This window comes from Protomyctophum bolini (assembly GCF_963924005.1).
Source record: "Protomyctophum bolini genome assembly, chromosome: 15".
Lineage (NCBI taxonomy): Eukaryota > Metazoa > Chordata > Actinopteri > Myctophiformes > Myctophidae > Protomyctophum > Protomyctophum bolini.
In genome coordinates, this window is record NC_137876.1 from 18,036,324 (window position 1) to 18,058,204 (window position 21,881).

A 21,881-nucleotide genomic window follows, 5' to 3' on the forward strand; every position below is an offset into this window, starting at 1 on the left:
GGGACAACAATAAGGGTTAATGGTGGTGTGGTGATAAAATAAAAATAAAGCATGGTTCGCCCCTCGGCTGCATCGTTAAGCATTTCCCTTCAAGCTGAGGAGGAGAGCGGTGAAACTCTCTTTGACAGTCTGACAGCAGCTCTGAACAACAGGAAGTGCTGTTTGTTTGGGAGGAGGAGGAGGACGATGCACATTCTCCAAGTCACTCTTCCCATCCTATTAGCAGACTCGTTCCATGGCAGTGCTGGAAGAAGCACTCACTTTTTGTTTTTTAACCCATTTTGACCCGAGATCAGATTCTAAAAAATGTCTCCTATACATCCTGACGGTTTTCTGAAACAGCTATGTTTCCGTGTCAGTCGCTCTTCGATTTTTCCAAAATAGCAGACCTACAAGCTCGTGATGAGCTTGTAGATCTGCTATTCTTCAATAGCTAAAGCATAACGTAACGCTAACACCAAAAGGGGTTCCCGCCCCCAAAATGGGTATCGACACTGCAACGAGTACTGTAGGAGTCCCGTATTCAAAATGTGCTTGAGTAAAAGTACAAAAGCATTTCCAACATGCATTCATTTAAAGTCTTTTGAAAATAGCAGATCTACAAGCTCGCAGCGCGTTGCGACGCGAGCTTGTAGATCGTCTGGTGGGGGAAAGGTAAAAGTACAATATTTGCCTCTGAGAAGATGTAGCGCAGTATAGAAGTATAAAGTAATTGGAATAGGAAATGCTATGCTGTTAGATGCTTTCTTGGTGTGTGTGTGTGTGTGTGTGTGTGTGTGTGTGTGTGTGCGACCCTTTACCTTGGGTTACTTTCCACCGCGGTGATTCCGGGGGGCATGACATGGTGTTGACGGTAACTGAGGTAGAGATAGCCTTAACCCATTCTGAACGGGAACCCATTTTGGTGTTAGCATCATGTCGTGCTTTAGCTATTGAAAAATAGCAGATCTACAAGCTCATAGCGCTATGAGCTTGTAGGCCTGCTAAAAAAAAATTTAATCGAAGAACGACTGACATTTTTTTAGAATCTGATCTCAGGTCAGAATGGGTTAATCAGACCAGTGTGTGTGTCCAGTGGAAACCTCGTGTGAATCTGATCTCGGGTCAGAATGGGTTAAGGCCTCATTAACTCCGTCTGTGTGCCATGCTCTCTCGGATAAGATGAGAATCATCATTTTAACCCCAGCGGCACAAATGGCTCTGCACGGCGTACGTCTCTAGACAGCCCCTCCCCCCTCTTCTCATCAATTGTTTATCTGAGCCTGTGTGCCTTTTTTTTCTCCTTCTCCCGCCTGTCCCCCTGGTAGTGTGTGTGTGTGTGTGTGTGTGTGTGTGTGTGTGTGTGTGTGTGTGTGTGTGTGTGTGTGTGTGTGTGTGTGTGTGTGTGTGTGTGTGTGTGTGTGTGTCTCTCTGGGGACCATAGGATTTAAAAATAAACATTACACACACAAGGTTCAAGGTTTCTTTGTTGTTACATCTCGTGTACAGGTACATAAGAAGTAAAAAGTCTTTCTTCTGATTCCTCAGACATTGTAGCAGCAATAATAGTAACGATAATACTATACGTTATTATTGCAATGATATACATACAATGATACAGTAACGAGGACAGTATTGATTTAAAAAAACAGACCAAAATAAGACGAGGAATACTTGGCAACATTATCAAAAACACTTTGACCGTTGGTTCTTGCCCTTTAAGGAGCTTGAAGGTGCTGTGTGCAAGGTTCTTACTTTTATAAGTTCTAAACGTCCACAGCCAGTGTTCTTGGCACTGTTTAGCGCCTCAGGCTCTGACCTCAGACCAGCAGTAATGGGAGGAACGGAGCACAGGTAGAGACCAGGCTCTGACCTCAGACCAGCAGTAATGGGAGGAACGGAGCACAGGTAGAGACCAGGCTCTGACCTCAGACCAGCAGTAATGGGAGGAACAGAGCACAGGTAGAGACCAGACTCTGACCTCAGACCAGCAGTAATGGGAGGAACAGAGCACAGGTAGAGACCAGACTCTGACCTCAGACCAGCAGTAATGGGAGGAACGGAGCACAGGTAGAGACCAGGCTCTGACCTCAGACCAGCAGTAATGGGAGGAACGGAGCACAGGTAGAGACCAGACTCTGACCTCAGACCAGCAGTAATGGGAGGAACGGAGCACAGGTAGAGACCAGACTCTGACCTCAGACCAGCAGTAATGGGAGGAACAGAGCACAGGTAGAGACCAGACTCTGACCTCAGACCAGCAGTAATGGGAGGAACGGAGCACAGGTAGAGACCAGGCTCTGACCTCAGACCAGCAGTAATGGGAGGAACGGAGCACAGGTAGAGACCAGACTCTGACCTCAGACCAGCAGTAATGGGAGGAACAGAGCACAGGTAGAGACCAGACTCTGACCTCAGACCAGCAGTAATGGGAGGAACGGAGCACAGGTAGAGACCAGGCTCTGACCTCAGACCAGCAGTAATGGGAGGAACAGAGCACAGGTAGAGACCAGGCTTGGGTGTGGGCATTAACAATTTGTCGTTCCCTGGTCTTTGTCTCATTCGCGAGCCTTTCACGAGTGTCGATACAGATCTAAATATAACTAGTAATATAAACTACTACTACTACTAAATAAAAATATGAATAAATATCACAATCTGTGTAGAATAGATCTGATTGTTTATAGTTTATGTCCATCACTTTGTGTCGAATGTGATGCACGGTGCAGTCAAACTCAAAGTGTCATTTCCAGATGGCATTCTCAAGTATTCTCACTGACTTATAGTGAGTCCTTTGTGGTGGTTATTTAACACATTTTGGGGTAACATGTTCACTTTCTTTCCGTGATACATTTACAATGATGGAAGATAAAAAATACTTTGGGACCGGCCATCTGGGAATCGGGAGGTTGATCCTTGGCTCCTCCAGGCTTTGTGTCACCTGGTTCGGCGTCCCTGAGCAAGACACTTTATAAGCCTCGATTTCTCCCCTGTGCGCTCAGTCTGAGCAGGCCGCTGCTAACGGGCAGCAATGTCCCTTCTGGGATCACGACAAAATACCACTTATATTGCACAGTCCAAGAGGCTGCAGGCTGTAATTGCGGGGATAAATTAAACCTTTCAACCTTTAACCACATGAAGTCTATAGCGTCCCTATTCTGGGGGGGGGGGGTGTACATTCGGCCAAAATAGCCGATGTACAAGCTCACAACGTGTCGAGTTGCGACGTGTTGTGTGCTTGTAGATGTGGGGAATGCTAATGGACCTAGTTTTACTTTACGTAGAGCCTCAGGGCACTTTGGTCAAGTAAGTATATAGGGTTTAAGTGGTTAAAAACATCACTTTTTAGTGCCACAGGTTCCTGGCGACGGAAACCATGTTGGACTGACAAAGCCGTTTGAGGAGGATGATGTTTTCCAGGACACCGGCCCAGAGAAGCTCGGCATCATCCGAGCTTGGAGTGTTTGGAGCTCACAATGTTTGGAGTCGTATCCCGTCAAGCATTCAGCATGACTTGCCGTATTCATTTTTTTAAAGATATCTTTTTGCCGCTTACGCCTTTTTATTGGTTTTTTTGAAGGGACAGACAGTATAGGCTGACAGTTAATGAGGGGAAGACATGCAGTAATAAGGCCTTGTCGGGCTCGGGAGTCGAACCCGCGGCCACACTGCGACTCAGTCGGGTGCCCAGACGGTTATACGCCACCGCCTGGGCCCAGCATGACTTTTGACCAACCCTGTAATGGCTCTTCCTGTCAAAATAGCCCAATCGTATGGCAGGGAAACCGTCATTTACAAAAGAGTTTTCATTGTCGCCCCGTGTGTGTGTGTGTGTGTGTGTGTGTGTGTGTGTGTGTGTGTGTGTGTGTGTGTGTGTGTGTGTGTGTGTGTGTGTGTGTGTGTGTGTGTGTGTGTGTGTGTGTGTGTGTGTGTGTGTGTGTGTGTGTGTGTGTGTGTGTGTGTGTGTGTGTGTGTTTTGAGGCTGGGCTATAACGATTTAAAATGACTATCGGGGATTGTGCAAAACGTCTGCCTCGATTCCGGCTAATATCCTTTGAAGCGCTTTAACTGAAGGCTATATATTTCATGCACCGTTCTACTGTCTGGCTGATGGAATGCACCCTCCTTCGTCAGAGAAGGCCGTCAGCCTGTGGTGATAAGTGTGTGTGCTGTTGTCTGAGGTGATTCAGCTTTATTTGACAAACACGATACGCCCCTCCAACCGACCCCCCCCATCTTCCTGCCAGTCACATTATCTGCTGCATGTGTAAGGTGTCGGCCCGCATGCCTTCCCCCGAGTCAGCATGTGGCTGCGGGAATACAGTCGCTCCAGTATGTCTGCTGTCCCACTGCTCTGAAATATCACCAGCACATGCACTCAAGTATACTGTATACTTGGGAGTACAATTATTTTCTTTTTTTTACTTTAGTGGATTATTTCCCATTTTCAATACTTTTTACTTGTACTCCACACTTCAGAGGCAAACATTGCGCACCTTTGACACCCCACTGCAATTATTTGAAAACGTCCGTTACTTTGTGGATTTTAGATTATTATTATTATCATTACAAAACATAAATTAACCACTTTGGAGTCCCCTATACTTGGACTATTTGAAAATGGCCAATCTACAAGCGGTTCGCGACGCGGCCCGCTTGTAGATCTGCTGTTTTTTTTTTAATACATTTTAGACATAACGACGACTCGTGAAATGGAACATTCTGCATAATCGGTACTTTTACTTTCGATAATTTGCCAATTTTTGATTACCAGACTTTCACTTGCAACAAGAGTGTCTCTACCTCGCGGTATCGATACTTCTACTTAAGTAAAAGTATCCCACCTGGTGGGTCCCTCCTCCTTGAAGGCAGGAAGCTGATGCCACTAGAGAGTGGGCTCGGTGCTTTCCAAGGGGTCAGCTCTCCAAACAGGGGTCCCTCGTATGGGGTTAGGGTTAGGGTTAGAGTGGGCTCGGTGCTTTCCAAGGGGTCAGCTCTCCAAACAGGGGTACCTCGTATGGGGTTAGGGTTAGGGTTAGAGTGGGCTCGGTGCTTTAAGGGTCAACTCTCCAAACAGGGGTCCCTCGTATGGGGTTAGGGTTAGGGTTAGAGTGGGCTCGGTGCTTTCCAAGGGGTCAACTCTCCAAACAGGGGTCCCTCGTATGGGGTTAGGGTTAGGGTTAGAGTGGGCTCGGTGCTTTCCAAGGGGTCAACTCTCCAAACAGGGGTCCCTCGTATCGGGTTAGGGTTAGGGTTAGAGTGGGCTCGGTGCTTTCCAAGGGGTCAACTCTCCAAACAGGGGTCCCTCGTATCGGGTTAGGGTTAGGGTTAGAGTGGGCTCGGTGCTTTCCAAGGGGTCAACTCTCCAAACGGGGGTCCCTCGTATGGGGAGACTAATCTCTCTGGGATAATTGCCTCCTCGGTGAAAAAGGGAAAACGCTGTAAATGCCAATGAGCCCCGTTCGGTTGTTGATGGGGAGAACGTGCTGATGGCGAACCGCTGCTACAGCGCCGACTCTGCCTTTTTTTATACGAGCACTGACCTGAGATCAGATTCTAAAAATGTCTTCTATACATCCTGACAGTTTTCCATTCTGACCTGAGATCAGATTCTAAAAATGTCTTCTATACATCCTGACAGTTTTCCATTCTGACCTGAGATCAGATTAAAAAAAATGTCTTCTACATCCTGACGTTTCTATGTCAGTCGTTCTTCGACTTTTCAAAAATAGCAGACCTACAAGCTCGCGCGCTTTGAGCTTGTAGATCTGCTATTTTTCAATAGCTAAAGCATAACATAATGCTAACACCAAAAGGGGTTCCTGCCCAAAATGGGGGGATGGCGGAGATATAAGAGGGTGCTTCATGGACTCCAGCTGTGCTAATGAGGTAGACTCGATGAGTTTTGACCTCTCGCTTCTCGAGAGACTTGGACGGCCTTGAATACGGAAAAGCTAGACATTAAGGGTCTGCACTTTGCACACTGCTGTCCTATATGTTGAACACGCACGCTCGCATGCACGATGCACGACATGTGCACGTACTTGAGCGCACACACACGCGCGCACGCACACATGCGTGCACGCGCACACTATTAACCCATTTAGACCTGAGGACGATTCTACGAATGCCTTCTAAATCCTGACGGCAGAAAAAAACTGTTTCTATGTCAGTCGTTTTCAAACATTTTCACGTCAAGGACCCCCAAAACTATTGTTCCAGGATCCCCCCCAGAAGCTACCGTGGCCAGCTAAGCCATTAGAAACCCCCCCAGAAGCTACCGTGGCCAGCTAAGCCATTAGAAAGCGGTCCCATGGCGGAACACTTGGTGTCTCCACGGGCGTAGCTGTGCAAGTCGCCGGGTTATTCCTCGCTCACTTATCACTAAGTGACAATCCACAGATGGTCCCGTTGATGAGACGCATCAGAGGCCCGCATAATGAGGATGGATTTGATTGTTTTGATTGTTTAACCGTGGCTGCAGGTGTGCAGTATGATAATCACAAGCGCCCCGGGGTATAATGGGTTTTGGGAGCACATCCATCTTCATCATAATAAAGTTATCTTTGCTGCTACACCGTTTAAGATTGTAATCCCGGGAGACTTGAACCCTCCGAGGCGAATGTCTAGATTGTATTTAGATTGCTGTGCAAAGGCAATTAAGGCTTTGTGAGCAATCTGAAAGACCAGTGAGATGAAAAATGTGTTTTTCCACACTTTTTAGAAGCTATCCGTGGTCATCATATGGGCATACCGACATATGTTGTGTGTTTTTACATCAAAAGTCCCTAAAAAGCCAATTCTAATTAGTGATTACTTCTTGTGAAGGAAAACCTGCTGTGTGATGACATTCATAGACTCTTATAAATATAAATTAATCTTGATTTCATGAATACATTCATAGACTCTCGTAAATATAAATGAATCTTGATTTCATTCAACTGTTTGATTGCCATAGCTGGACGTTCCTTCAAACACAGCTGATTTTAATTACAAGGTGTATTCTCATTCAAGGTGACTTCCAGACTGTGTATTACTCATTTTAAACTTAATCAGCACACCAAAATATGTATCTGAAAATATCTTAGAAATAAGCCACGTGCTCTCTCTCTCTCTGTCTCTGTCTCTCTCTCTGTCTCTCTCTGTCTCTGTCTCTGTCTCTGTCTCTGTCTCTGTCTCTGTCTCTGTCTCTCTCTGTCTGTCTCTGTGTCTCTCTCTCTCTCTCTCTCTCTCTCTCTCTCCCCCTTGTAAACAAACACTATCCCTGCTGGACACGGCTGCAGTGATTGATATTCAAACGTCCCATAGCCTGAAGGGATGGGACTTTCCGATAGGTTCGGAAACATTCCGTTTCAGACTGAAACGTCAAAATAATGTGACAGAAAAAAGCCATTGCAGTCCCGACTTTAATATTTCACATGCGTGCACATTTCTTTGCCGTTTGTCCTGTCTTATACAGAGGTGGCTACAGGGAACCTTCTGGACTTAGCGGAAGGTGCCAACATGGCGTCGGTCCACTCGGAAACAATGGAGAGCGAGCCGATGGAGAGTGAACCGGAACCCTTCATGGTGCACAACCACACCGCTGGAAACAACAATATTGTATGGGTAAGGTGCCCATTTGGACCCCGGGGACGATTCTACAAATGCCTTCTAAATGCATAACCGCATTTTCTCAAACATTTTCATGTCAAGAACCCCCAAGATTATATGTAATAGGCCGCCGACCCCCATCTGAAAATATGTTGTTCCAGGGACCCTCCACAGAAGCAAAGATTTGAGTTAAAAACTTTGGCCCTGAAAGAATATATATTCAAAGATGTGCGCCACATTTTCACGATAAAAAAAAATAATAGCAGACCTACAAGCTCGTATAGCACGGCCACGCTATGAGCTTGTAGATCTGCTATTTTTCAATAGCTAAAAGTATAACACGAAGCTTAAAACACCAAAAGGGGTTCCTGCCCAAAATGGTTTAACCGGCTGCTGGGGCTCGATAAGATTCCGGGGGAAAATAATTGGGTGTTAAGTCGAACATGCCTGGTGATACCATTACCTGTTGTACTCAGAGAGGACAGAGTTTATATTTATACATGCTTGTTGACCTCGGTTAACACAATGCTGCATTGAACAGAATCTGCCTTATCAGATGGTACACATAGCAGGAGAAGGCGAGGTTCTGCCTTTGGCCTACATTATAACCACTTAGTTAAATCTATGCACTTATTTGCCTCCCCCCCCTGGCAGGCAGACAGACAACTATGTGTCGTGATCCTGTAGGTCGCCCGTTTCGACGGCCAGAACGAGGCCGCTGGGGTTCATGTGGTCAGTGCGTGCAAACCGGATGGGAAAAGGCTATAGAACTTGAATTTCTCATGACCCAGACCTTGTGTTTTTTATAGCCATACTTAACCGCAGGTGTGAAATTCATGAGGGTACAAGTTAAGTGTTGATTTCGTCGACTAGAACTGTGACGAAAAATGTTCGTCGACTATCCTTTTTATTTTCACTGACGAAAACTAAATGGAAAGTACATGAAAACTAAGCTATGATGACTAAAAGTAAGACTAAATATATTGCCAATTTCGCCAACGAATAAAAACTATAGACTAATATGTTTGCAAGGGACAAGAGATCCAGTGTAATTTTACACTAAAAATAGCAGATCTACAAGCTCGCTGCGACGCATTGTGAGCTTGTAGATCGGCTATTACGACACCTTCAAGGCCCGCCAAGTCGACTAAAGTCTTATGACATTTAGTGGACTAAAACTAGACCAACACTAAAACATTTCAGGTGACTAAAATGTGACTAAAAGTAAGTTTTATTCCAAAGACTATATGACTAAACTAAAATCAAAACCGTAAGTACTAAAGGTGTTGTGTTGTGTTGGGTCCGGACATGGCCCTCCCTAATAATATCTCTGTGTGTTTTGTCTGGCAGGAGTTGGAGGACGGCCTGGATGAGGCTTTCTCAAGGTGAGGATTTGGATTCACTCCACACACACACACACACACACCACCTCTATTTCAGTCACACAAGCCGCATCCTGGAAATGGCCACGGTTTTAGGGCCCTCTCATAATAATAATAATAATAAACACGGTCACTCCCTCTCTTTGCCGGGCTCACGCGGCCGAGAGAGACGGGGGGGGGGTCGGTTTACGCGCCCCGAATTTAGCGGTAGGCAGACGGACAGACAGACAGACAGACAGACTGAGTCATGCTTCTTTCTGCAAGGCCGCATATCCACCCAGTGATCTCACTGGAAGCTCCCCACGGGAGGAGGGAGGGAGGGAGGGAGGGAGGGAGGGAGGGAGGGAGAAAAAAAGAGAGAATTTCATGAAATACCCTGTTATTATTGCTGTTCAGAGACGAGCAAAGGCAAGAAGGAAGGAATGGAGGAAAAAAACTCTTTCAAGGTGGTCTGTGTGTGTGTACGTCACGTGTCTGCGTGTGTGGTTCACGTGTGTGTGTGTGTGTGTGTGTGCGTGCATGCATGCGCACGAAAGCTGAAAGCATACATACTTGGTCTCATTGCCAACTACCCAGAACCATAAATGTTCAGAGAAGTCCAAACGTTTCCATGCCCAGGACCCCCAAATAGCCATATCCTCTCTGGCTTTGATCCCTTTGACGAAATAATACGAAAATATAATTATTATTATTTTATCTAAAAATATTTGAACACTTTTTTAAAAATGTTCCTCTCCTTTCCTATTGGGCCCCCCTGGGGCGGTGGGTGCCCACCAGGAAAAAAATAATACCTGTGAACCAGGCAAAAAAAAGTGTTTTCTTGAGCGGTGCTAATCAACATTCCTGAAACATATTCCGTGCTATCGTCACAAACCAATCCAGATCTACAGAGTCAAAGACGCTACTGCTATTAACCCATTCAGACCAAAACCTGTGTTTCTATGTCACTGGTTCTCAAACTATTGCATGTCAAGGACCCCCAAAATTATGTATGTAGGTTGCCGATATATGCCGAAATATGTTGTTCCAGGGACCCCTCCCCCGGAAGCAAAGATTTGAGTTAAAAGATTTGAGTTCTGAAAGAATATATATTCAAAGATTTGCGCCACATTTTCAATATTTTTCCAAAAAATTGCAGATCTACAAGCTCGTAGCTTGGAGACCTGCTATTTTTCAATAGCTAAAGTTTAAAAGTCAAAACACCAAAAGGGATTCCCGTCCTGAATTGGTTAAAAAAAACCACATTCCACTGCTCCTGTATCAGTAGAGCTATAGAGCCAGACAGATAAGCCTGTTGGGTTCTGATACCACACTGTGTTTACGGCTGTTTATCCCGTTCTGACCCGAGATCAGATTCTTAAAAATGTCTTCTACATCCTGACAGTTTTCTGAAAAAGCCATGTTTCTATGTCAGTCGTTCTTCTATTTGTCAAAAATAGCAGACCTTGTAGATCTGCTATTTCTCAATAGCTAAAGCATAACATAACGCTAACACCAAAAGGGGTTCCCGCCCCAAAATGGGTTTATTTGGAGTCAGCCAAGAAGTATGATTATTCACCGCTTTATTGGCGTTTTCACCCCCCCCCCCCCCCCCCCACACTCCATCTCGCTAATTTGACGGTGTGCTCCTCCTTCCCTCTCTTCCCGTGTGCGTCTCTCTTTCATTTAGCAGAGGGAGAACGCAACAGCGCGACAGCCTCTCTCTGTAATCACAGCCTCTAAGAGGCCTTTTTTTTTTTTTGCCCCCGTTATCGGATGATGATTTGTCTGCTCAGCCCTGTAATTACGCCCTATAACGTTCGGTGATCTTCCCACTTCCGTGATTAACCCGTTCTGAACGGGAAAGCCATTTTGGTGTTGGCATCATGTCGCTGCTAATAGCAGATCTACAAGCTCGTAGGTCTGCTTGAAGGTCTGCTATTTTTGAAAAATCGACTGACATTTTTTTAAATCTGATCTCAGGTCAGAATGGGTTGATCAGACCAGTGTGTGTCCAGTGGAAACCTCGTATGAATCTGATCTCAGGTCAGAATGGGTTAACGGGCAGGCATCCCGCCGAGAGCTGTGACGCACGCACGCGCCCCACGGGGGCAGATTGTTGGCATCTGAGGGGAAACGTCGATAAAAGTCGGGTCCATGATGCATTATAATGCGCTCATTAATGTGACTAGAATGCATTGTTCTTATAGTTATAGTTATAATGTGCTGTCATGCATTATGACTCGAACTTTATTATAACGTATAATGTCATTCATAATACTTCATAAACCTTGTTATAACTTGTGCACAGTTATAAACATTTTGCAAGTGTTATAATGCCTTAATATAATGCATTATAAATGTGGTTATAACTAGGGACACTGTCTATGCATCTTTCCACATCCTTTGTTACTTAACTGAAGAAGGACACAACAAAACAAATAACTTTTAGGCCATATCTCAGTGTCCTCTTGAAGGAGTAGAATGGTAACCATATCTCAGTGTCCTCTTGAAGGAGTAGAATGGTAACCATATCTCAGTGTCCTCTTGAAGGAGTAGAATGGTAACCATATCTCAGTGTCTTCTTGAAGGAGTAGAATGGTAACCATATCTCAGTGTCCTCTTGAAGGAGTAGAATGGTAACCATATCTCAGTGTCCTCTTGAAGGAGTAGAATGGTAACCATATCTCAGTGTCCTCTTGAAGGAGTAGAATGGTAACCATATCTCAGTGTCCTCTTGAAGGAGTAGAATGGTAACCATATCTCAGTGTCCTCTTGAAGGAGTAGAATGGTAACCATGTCTCAGTGTCCTCTTGAAGGAGTAGAATGGTAACCATATCTCAGTGTCCTCTTGAAGGAGTAGAATGGTAACCATGTCTCAGTGTCCTCTTGAAGGAGTAGAATGGTCAGGGGCGCAATAAGCTAGGGGACGGAGGGGACGAATCCCCTGCCAGCGTCACATTGGTCCCCCCCAAATGAGTTTGGGGGTCCCCCTCTGGCTTGGGGGTCCCCCCCTTTATCCCCCCTGGCTCCAAAGTTATCTTAGGAGTAATACTTGTGAAATCCTGCGTTCATAAACGCGATATATTTTGAAGGGTATATTTGATCCACCCCTGTCTAAATCCCAAAATGGTTTGGCCCATCTACCTTCGGGAAGTTGTTACACCGCCATCAGTGACCCAATGTGCTTTGCACTCTGTGGTGATTGCGTAATGATTCTAATAATACAGGAACAGTATTCAATAGGTCAGCACTTTTGGTGTCACGCACAACTTTTGGTAACGCGTATTGACTAGATCGATAGGAGATGAATGAATATACTTTATCCTCTACTCTAGTACAGTGGTTCCCAAACCTTTTCGTGTCAAGGACCCCCAAATGGACACGTATTAGCCCGCGGACGGCCGGACCCCACTTTGGGATTTATATTATTATATTAGCCACTAATGAAAGCACAACTGTCAACACCAGGTATGGTGCAACTACATATTTAAAACATGCGAACCCTCTCCTCTCCTGAAAACTGCCCAGGTGTTGTACATTTTATATAGAATATGCTAACTTACATGAGGTCAGTGAGTTTTGACCTGTTTTAGGCGTTGCTGATAATGTGGTTAAACTTTTACGTTTTGGGAGGAGGAATCACAGCCAGGTAATTCATAATAATAATAACTGTGCCAAAGCAGTTTTGTATGTGCATTGAGTCACTGGAACAACCTCTCTGTAATCCGACCCTAACCATAACCCCACGTTTTGGTGGTTAGACCCCCCCATCCCCCCCTCCCCTAGGGTGGTGGGGGGGACGGGGGGGACGGATTTTTCGGCGGAGCCGCTTCGCGGCGCCGCTCTATATCCCCCCCTAGCGTTCGGTCAGTGTTGCGCCTCTGAGAATGGTAACCATATCTCAGTGTCCTCTTGAAGGAGTAGAATGGTAACCATATCTCAGTGTCCTCTTGAAGGAGTAGAATGGTAACCATGTCTCAGTGTCCTCTTGAAGGAGTAGAATGGTAACCATATCTCAGTGTCCTCTTGAAGGAGTAGAATGGTAACCATATCTCAGTGTCCTCTTGAAGGAGTAGAATGGTAACCATGTCTCAGTGTCCTCTTGAAGGAGTAGAATGGTAACCATATCTCAGTGTCCTCTTGAAGGAGTAGAATGGTAACCATATCTCAGTGTCCTCTTGAAGGAGTAGAATGGTAACGATGTCTCAGTGTCCTCTTGAAGGAGTAGAATGGTAACCATATCTCTGTGTCCTCTTGAAGGAGTAGAATGGTAACCATATCTCAGTGTCCTCTTGAAGGAGTAGAATGGTAACCATGTCTCAGTGTCCTCTTGAAGGAGTAGAATGGTAACCATATCTCTGTGTCCTCTTGAAGGAGTAGAATGGTAACCATGTCTCAGTGTCCTCTTGAAGGAGTAGAATGGTAACCATATCTCTGTGTCCTCTTGAAGGAGTAGAATGGTAACCATATCTCAGTGTCCTCTTGAAGGAGTAGAATGGCAGTGCTCTCTCCCGGGGGACGAGTGGGAATTCTGCTCCGAGCACGGCGCTAAATATAAACGCTGGATATTGACGGGGACGTTTTATTGTTTATATGTTTTTGCATTCCTCTTGATTTCCTCTGGGACCGTCGAGGGGAACTGAGGTCAGAGACGTTTCCTCTACATTTTGAGCAATGAAGTCGTGTGTACGCGAGGCCGTTTACAGATGTAGCATAGAACTCATTTGTGTTTACAGGCACCTCTGCTTGTTTTCTATCCCTCCCGCATGCTGTGATTCATGCAGCGAGCAGTGCAGAGTAGCCCAGTCAGTGGTTCTCAAACCACCCAAAAACAATCATATTTGAACTGGGAACCCCCCAAAAGATTCATATTTGAACTGGGAACCCCCCAAAAGATTCATATTTGAACTGGGAACCCCCCAAAAGATTAATATTTGAACTGGGAACCCCCCAAAAGATTCATATTTGAACTGGGAACCCCCCAAAATAATCATATTTGAACTGGGGTTGTGAACTTGTAGATCAGCTATTTTCACAATTGTTGCCTCTTATACGATCAACAAGTTTGATGATGACTTTTGATGCAGCAATGGTCTTTTTTTCCCCTTTGTTTTGAGGTATTTAAAAAGGTTAAATTGTCACTTCATTGTCATCCTGGGACCGGCCCTGAGTGGTCCCGACCCACAGGTTGAGAACCAGCGGAGTAGTGCAACGTATGATAGCAAGTACAGTACATGAATCACAATTATGCATTTTACAGACGGACCAATGATTTTATCCTGGGAGGCTGGGAAGAGAAAAAGTGTTCCTATTTCTTTCAGTTCCTTTTTTGTGTTTTGCTGACAATTAATCCAATTCTTTGGACGATTTGTGACTTAATGTATTCCTACTAGCAGAGACCAATATGGGTCCTTTTCTAAATCTCAGGATCCTTCTTTACTGCTGTGAGATGCCATTGCCATCTGCTGGCAGCACATTGTCGTTGCACGTTGGAACTGTGACGGAATGCCTGATAATCAAAAACCACTGTAATGCATGAATCTAGTGATGAAAACCGATCAATGCCTTCGGAGAAAGATAAGATTATTTTATTTTGTAACATGTCAGAGTAATTTGAGATTTGGGCAGTTTTTACAAATATCAACCACTGCCTGATTGATTGGTAATAATGTCCTTTGTGCCCCCCCCCCCCCCCCCCCCCCACCTCACCCCAGCCGCAGTCTGGATAGTTTTGAATCCTACTCAGGTAAACCATGTCGTCCTCGTCGCACCATCCCACCACCATTCACCTCCACTTTAGTCTTTATTCACATTCTATAGAGTATTGGTTTTCGGGACGGCCAATATCAGGATGCATGGTATAGTTTCTTCTTGTGTTCCTTTGTGAAGCCATGGCTCAGAAGAACCCTGTTCAGACAAACCTGGCAGATCAAAAGGAGAAGTGGGCGGAACCCCACCACCACCACCCCCAGCGATGATTATATCGCACAGACAGTACGGTCCTTGTTCAGCTTTCATATACTGGCACATGGAATTAAAGTTCTCAGTCGCCACGACTGATTTCTGATTCAGTCATTTGTATTCTGCTAAAGCATGCTGCGAAAGCATGCTGCGCACCGAACAGGCGTCCCCGATATAGTTCTGTCCATTCACATGTACGTTGTTCTCATCGGGGGAACAGGCGTCCCCCGACATAGTTCTGTCCATTCACGTTACACGTTCTCATCTCGGAATGTCTCGTTGTGTTTTGGTCTTCCTGTCTCCATCAGCGTTGTGCTCCCCGTTGCTGCCGCGTCACTCGTTTGAGTGATGTCATGGTGGTGAGCAAAAACGGTGTGTGTGTGTGTGTGTGTGTGTGTTCATGTGTAGCTTTTTGATGTGTTGATTCTACAATCCCGACATTTTATGTCCGTTCCATTGTCTCCCTCTCCGAGTTGAGAGAGGTAACTGCAACGATGTACAAGCCATAAAGACGGTGCCTATTTAGAGTCCAATGGGCAGAATAACAGAGGGTTACACGGTAACCCAGGTTCTCTGAGTGGAGAGACTGGCTCTCCACGAAAGAGCTGCTCCGAAATTTGTGTAAATCAAACGTTCATCAAAGTGGCCTGGCCCGGATGGGGCTTAAACAGCCCGCTGATTGGCATCAGGGAAGAGATATCCATCCACGTCCACTGTACATATCCCGTACATATTGAATAATATGGAGTGGAGAGCCAGTCTCGAACACGATAGAGAACTCGTCCTACTTCCGGGGCTGCTTGGCTTAACCTACTGTACTTCCTTCACAGGTGTTACTGACGAATGATACAAGTTAAGGCTCTGTTCCATTTTGTGTGCGGTAGTTCTCAAACGTTTGAATTTCAAGGATCCCCATAAGTGTACAAATGGAACCAAGAATGGTTCCATTGACCAAAACTGGTTCTATTTGTGCACTCTCAAGAGTTACACACCCGTACAGGGCAATTTGGAACCCACTCAAGGACACTTTGGGACCCACTGGTGTAGCCGTTTGACCAGAATGGAACAGAGCCTTTCATCAGTGTCATCGGTAACGCACAAGGAAGTAGGGATGGGGTCCAAGTTCTTTCCAAAATGGCGTGTGTGCGCGCATAGAGCCCGTTCTAGAGTGTTCTGTCGGATTCACATGACCTTGTCAACCAGCAGGTGTTTGTGTGCTATCGTTGCGTTGTATTAACAGACTCTACCATACTGATTGTTAAAACATGTCCAGGATTGTAGCTTTAAAAGCTTTGCACCGGTTGTAATCGTGGTGTGTGGGTGAGTCTTGTGTCACTGTGTGGTGTTATCATCTATACTATATAGATCAATACATGGGCAACTGGCGGCCCAGGGCCCACATGCCGGTTGGTTCCCAATGGGAACCGGTTCAGTTATTTTTGGTTCTTTAGTCCATGAGCCAGAGCTCCAACATGAATGTATGAATTGAGTGTGCAAAGCCATACCTATATTAGATATTAGTTATCACCATGACACTTCCCCTTACACGAAGACAATGATTTATTGTATTACAAATTTACATTTTTAAGTGGTGCAACCACTTCTACATCCAGCTTTGTCCACCTGTGTACCTGTGTACCTGTGTGTGTGTCTTTGAGCCTGAGTATGTTACTTATTTTTTCTAAATGCAAATGAGGCATTATGTAGGAAAATATGCAAAATAATAGAAAATATGAAAAACGCTACTACTGTGGAAGGGTTAACATGTATTATTGTACTTTTATTGATCCTATAAACAATTTAATGTAGGTCTTGTTTTTTTCCACCAATGTTGGAGCTCTGGCTCATGGACTAAGAACCAAAAAGAACTGAACCGGTTCCCATTGGGAACCAACCGGTGGAAAAGGGGGTCTTAATGCCACCCGCAGGTTAATATCAGAATACTATTGATTTCAGCTAATTACTAGTATTGAAATATTATTGCCTCTTTTTTTTTAAGTCCAATGTATTTGTATTTAGTTCATAAAGGTTAACATAACTATAACTGAATGCATTTGAAATTTAATAAAAAAGGTTACTTTTCAGGACTCCAATTGAAACATAGCAAAAAAAGACATTCAGGACTTCAATTCAAAATTTCAAATAATATAAAAGCAAAGGTAGCTGATCTACAAGCTCAAAACGCGTAGCACTGCGACGCGCTTTGAGTTTGTAGATCGGCAATTTTTTTGCTATACGACAGTAATATGCAATGTGGCCCGGCCTCTGGAGTGAGTGTGGACATTTAGTGGCCCTCTCCATCGTCAAAGTTGCCCAGCCCTGCTATAGATGACCATGTTGTCCCCACTGTCGAGCCATCGTGCCTGTGTTTTTTCCTCATAGCGACTGGTTTTGTTGTGCCTGTGTTTTCCTCGTAACGGACTGGTTTTTGTTGTAGAACAGTGCTGTGGAATGGGTGCTGAAGTGTGTGTCTGTCTATACTAGAATCATATATGTGGCTCATAACTTCTCACATGCATTTTCACGTTTCATCATCATGGTAGATGTTATGGGGTCTGTGATTCTTCCCTGTGCAATGGTGGTGCAACACTGACACTTGTTCCTTCTCTTTTCGTGTGTGTTGTTCGTCGTCGTCGTCGTCGTCGTCCCCCCCCCCCCCCCTCCCTCCACACCTATGCAGACTCGCTGAGTCTCGCACTAACCCCCAGGTCCTGGACATTGGGGTGACCCCTCAGGACTTCAACACAGACGAGTGCCTGTCCCCTGCAGGCAAATGGGACAAAGCGGAAACGGAGGACCTCGGCGAGCAAAAGGACACGTTGGGCTTCTGAAAATGCAAAAGTAATGGCCACCAAGAGAGGAGGAGAGGAGAAAACAAAGAGGGAAAGAGAAAAGGAGGCGGAAAAAAGTGGACGGAGAGACATGGCTGGAAACTGTGGAGAAATGTTGAAAGGGACACCGCTGACACCGGTGTGTGTGTGTGTGCGGTTTTCCGACTTTCCTCGCTGCCAAGTCCTTTCAATGGTGCCATCTAGTGGCTATCGGATGCTATACCGCATCGGGGCTAGAAGGGGGGGGGGGGGGGGGTCACATGAGCTGTCTGCTCAAAGAACAGACCAAAGCAATACAGTACTACATACCAACGTATCCTTTTTTTTGTTCTATCAAAGGAACATGCAGTCGTTTAATGTTTGTTACAGTCGGCATTGTAATGGTTACTCTTTGTTTTTCAGTTTACCCACTCACTGTATAATTTGTATACGTTTGCTTATTGGTAGCCTATGTATTTCTATTCATTATATTCAAGTATGTTTGTGTATATATGTACAAAGTGAGAGAGCAAAGGAACTATAATGATGGTTATTATGTCATTAAGGACATGCCAGGGTGCCGTTTTCCCATACTTGGATATCGAGGCATAAATGCCCCATTTATACGTGCTTGCCCGTCATCGTGTCATGCACCAGAAGTATAGCTGATCTACAAGCGGACAACGCATTGCACCGCTACGGGTTTTGCGCTTGCAGATCCGTTATGTTTGATGCTTATGACGCTGGCGTGCAACTTAAGGGTGCGTTCAGAAATGAGCTTGAGAATCTGCTCTGATTCTAGAACACTTTGGTTTTGACGGATCGAGTGCTCTGATATCTATATCTGTTCGTGAAATGTCAGTTAGATGCTCATTAAATGATGTTGCCAATTTTATATTTAAAATTAACTCTTTTGTTACACATACCGTACTGTGTGTGTGACATTTTGAAAGTACCAAACGACAAGCTGCGAGTATCGGAAAACCTGGGTTGTCCCAAGCAACGGCGAAGGGAGGGAGACATCGCAAAATGCATTGACTGCAGCTTGTTTGGTGCTCTAGAGACCAGGGGTTTCCACCTGATTATGAACCACCTGGGGACCAGTGACCACCACCCTGACTTAAGAACCAACCTGGGGACCACTGTTGTGTTGTGTTGAAGGTTATTTGGTGGGGTGAGGAAATATTCACTTAAGGGCTCCATTCAAATTGTTCATTTGAGGTGAATTAAATGAAGCCCTTATGGCTTTAACGGTCATTATTTAACTGACATACGCTAGCGGTCTGGAGCTCAACAAAGAATGAGAACCACTGACCTCCCATGGTTGCCCTTATTCTGTTCTTAACCTTCCGTAAACTCATACAGCAGACACATTGCATGATTGTATGGGGACATTTCCTAATAATGGTAAACTTTCCCTTGAAATTCTAATTACCCTTTCTTGACATCCAACTTCCCAGTAACTGAAAACATTGATGTGTCCTCATACATCACCAGTGCCATTTAGTGCACCAACTAGTGGTCGATAAAACCACATTTTCAATTACCTACTACATCACTAAATGCATTCTCATCAGGGACCACATGCAAATACCTTCACGGACCGCCAGTGGTCCACGGACCACCAGTTGAAAACCCCTGCTCTAGACTGTATTCAACCGGTCATAATCATGTTAATACATGGACTGAGTTCATGTAAAAAAAAAAAAAAGTGACAACGTTAGTTTATGGGAGCATTATTCTCAGAGCATATTTGCAAACTCACCCTAAATGTAAATCGGTTTATAGGTTTTGATGAGCAGAATTCCTTGGAGAAAAGGCGGAGAGGAATAAAGTTACTACCTGTTGGGCGATAGCTTTTGGACGGTCAAATAAGGCTTTAACAAAGTGTCTGTGCGTGCGTATGTGTGTGTGTGTGTGTGTTTGTGTGCGTTATGCCTAAACGTGTGAGAGAAAGAAATCAAGATGACAATCTTATTTTTTTGTATTGCAAAATCTATTTTTGCACTCCACTCACATCCCTCTCTAAAGCACATATTTCAATTAGAGGAAATGACCCTCAATACCATCAAGCTTATTATTAATTAAGGCATAGGTTAAATACTTCTTTACAGTATGTTAAATTATATTGCTGCAATTAAGTTTTTGCTAGTGCGTTGTTTTTTTTTTGAGGATTGGTCGCAGTGTTATTTTTGACATTTTCTTAATCTTTGAAATTAATTTAAGTAACTGATTCATTTACACAAACTTCAATAAAATTGGCAGTGCGTGGCCTATCTTATTGTGATTTGTTTGTTGCTAAATCTAATTCTGTATGTGGTTGGGTTGTATGCATGATTAGGGTCTGGAATCCTTTTAGGATTGTAACGATTCCAGTTCCTTAAAGGCTCCCTTTAACCATTCCTATAAAAGGGGGTTCCAAATGGAACCTCGCAGGTCTGTAGCAGGTCTGTAACTCTGAGGATACTTACTTAATCCTCTTCGTGCTAGGTAGCACATAAGGTCTTCACCAACGAACGCCAATGCTGTCTGTCTTCTGCCCAATGTTGCATTTGTATCCGAGGATACAAATGGAACCAAATGGACCTGTGCTTTCATTTGTACACTCGGAGATTTGATTGTCCTTCAAACAAACAAAAAGTTTGTTACCGTTACTTGTAATTTGTATAGCAGACGTGAAGTCCACGTACCAGTTCGGAACGGTGTGATAAAACCCGGTTCCAGAAATAGTTCCACATGTGACGGAACAGACTGATTCCTCAGCGTTGGATTTGACTTTTGACTTGACATTGAGGCTGTATTCTTTTTACTGCCTTGCTTTAGGACCAAATTACTTATCCATACTTTCATGACTATTATATTTATGCTCCATGAATTGGGCTTATGCCACAGCGTGATTCATTATGCCATGATTGTTTTGTACAGAGGAATTGTACTCGTGACACAATTGTGTGTTCCATTTCCTTAAAAATGAATGGCTCTTGTATGATTCAAATCCATCTGTCTGGAACGCTTTGGAGGAATGACCTAATGGAGAACGCTGTGTAATGTTGTCATTTGTTCCTAAAGGGACCGTTTTGGTATAGGATCTGACCGAGGCTGTTGTATGGAATACATCATGTAATGTTTGGAATAAACCAGCGTCGTCATATACAGTACAAGCCAGGCTAATGGAGAATGTGGCTAAACCACAGATTGTCGGAGATGTCATCACTGGTCTGTTCCTATTTGGTCTGCAGGTCTTCACGAGATCTAGAGGTGAAGAATGGATACTGTGCATGTTGAGAGAGAAGCTGATGAACAGCCAAAAGTGGCATCCCAGACCTACTAGGCTGGGTGCAAAAACACTATAACAGCATATACAGTAAGAATGGAAGATCTGCACTCTGATATTGCTGCTCCCCAAATGCACGTTCACTGTAAATCGTGCATTTTGATGCAGCAATATTGCTCTGCACATCTTTTTTTCTTGTATATGCTGAAGAATGTATGCGTGCCACAAGGTTTGGAATACCACTATACCAGCAAGACTTTGCCAGTGGCTTAGACAGTATTGAATCCACATACTGCAACACCCTGTCGGACGCGACGCTTCCAGCACTGCCTCAGCACTCTATGAGTGCTTCGTTATTCTGGACTGTGCACAGTGCAACCTCTACAGTGGAGTGACTTGTCAGTTATACGCTATTCACTCCACAGTTGTGATGTGTGCCGCGCCTGAGGCAGAGCATCCTGACAATGAGTTTTCTGAAAAGTTTGGGACACTGACAGTGACAGAGATGCCATTTTGGCACCCCATGCATTTTAGGGCACAACATGGCTTTTCCTAAAAAAAAAAACGGTTGGCATGGAGCCGTGATTGTGTGTTTGACTTGGATGTTGATCTGATATATCTTGTCCCATGGACACAAAGTGGGGGAGGGAGGAATGATTAGATCGCATTCCTATGTAGACATGGCACTCTATAGTGTACTGTATACTCATAGTTTCACTGTACAGATATTCTACTATTAGACGGACGTCAGGTTCTTAGCTTACGTATGATTCTTGATGACTATGTGTTCTTGCTTTAACCCATTCTGAATGGGAACCCATTTTGGTGTTATTCTTGAACCCATTTTGGTGCACGTTGTGCTTTAGCTATTGAAAAATAGCAGATCTACAAGCTCATAGC

At 44.6% G+C, this 21,881-nt stretch overlaps 1 protein-coding gene across 1 annotated transcript in view; it reads left to right on the top strand.

The window, feature by feature from the left end:
• The window catches only part of ldlrap1b (low density lipoprotein receptor adaptor protein 1b), a 75,535-nt gene extending 55,541 nt beyond the window's left edge, over nt 1-19,994 (top strand). Inside the window, exons 6-8 of the mRNA XM_080784248.1 lie at nt 7,439-7,587; nt 8,923-8,957; nt 17,578-19,994. Of these exons, the coding sequence (XP_080640374.1) occupies nt 7,439-7,587; nt 8,923-8,957; nt 17,578-17,728 (335 nt within the window). The 3' untranslated portion in view covers nt 17,729-19,994. The remainder of the gene's footprint in view (nt 1-7,438; nt 7,588-8,922; nt 8,958-17,577) is intronic.
• The last annotated feature ends 1,887 nt before the right edge of the window (nt 19,995-21,881 follow it).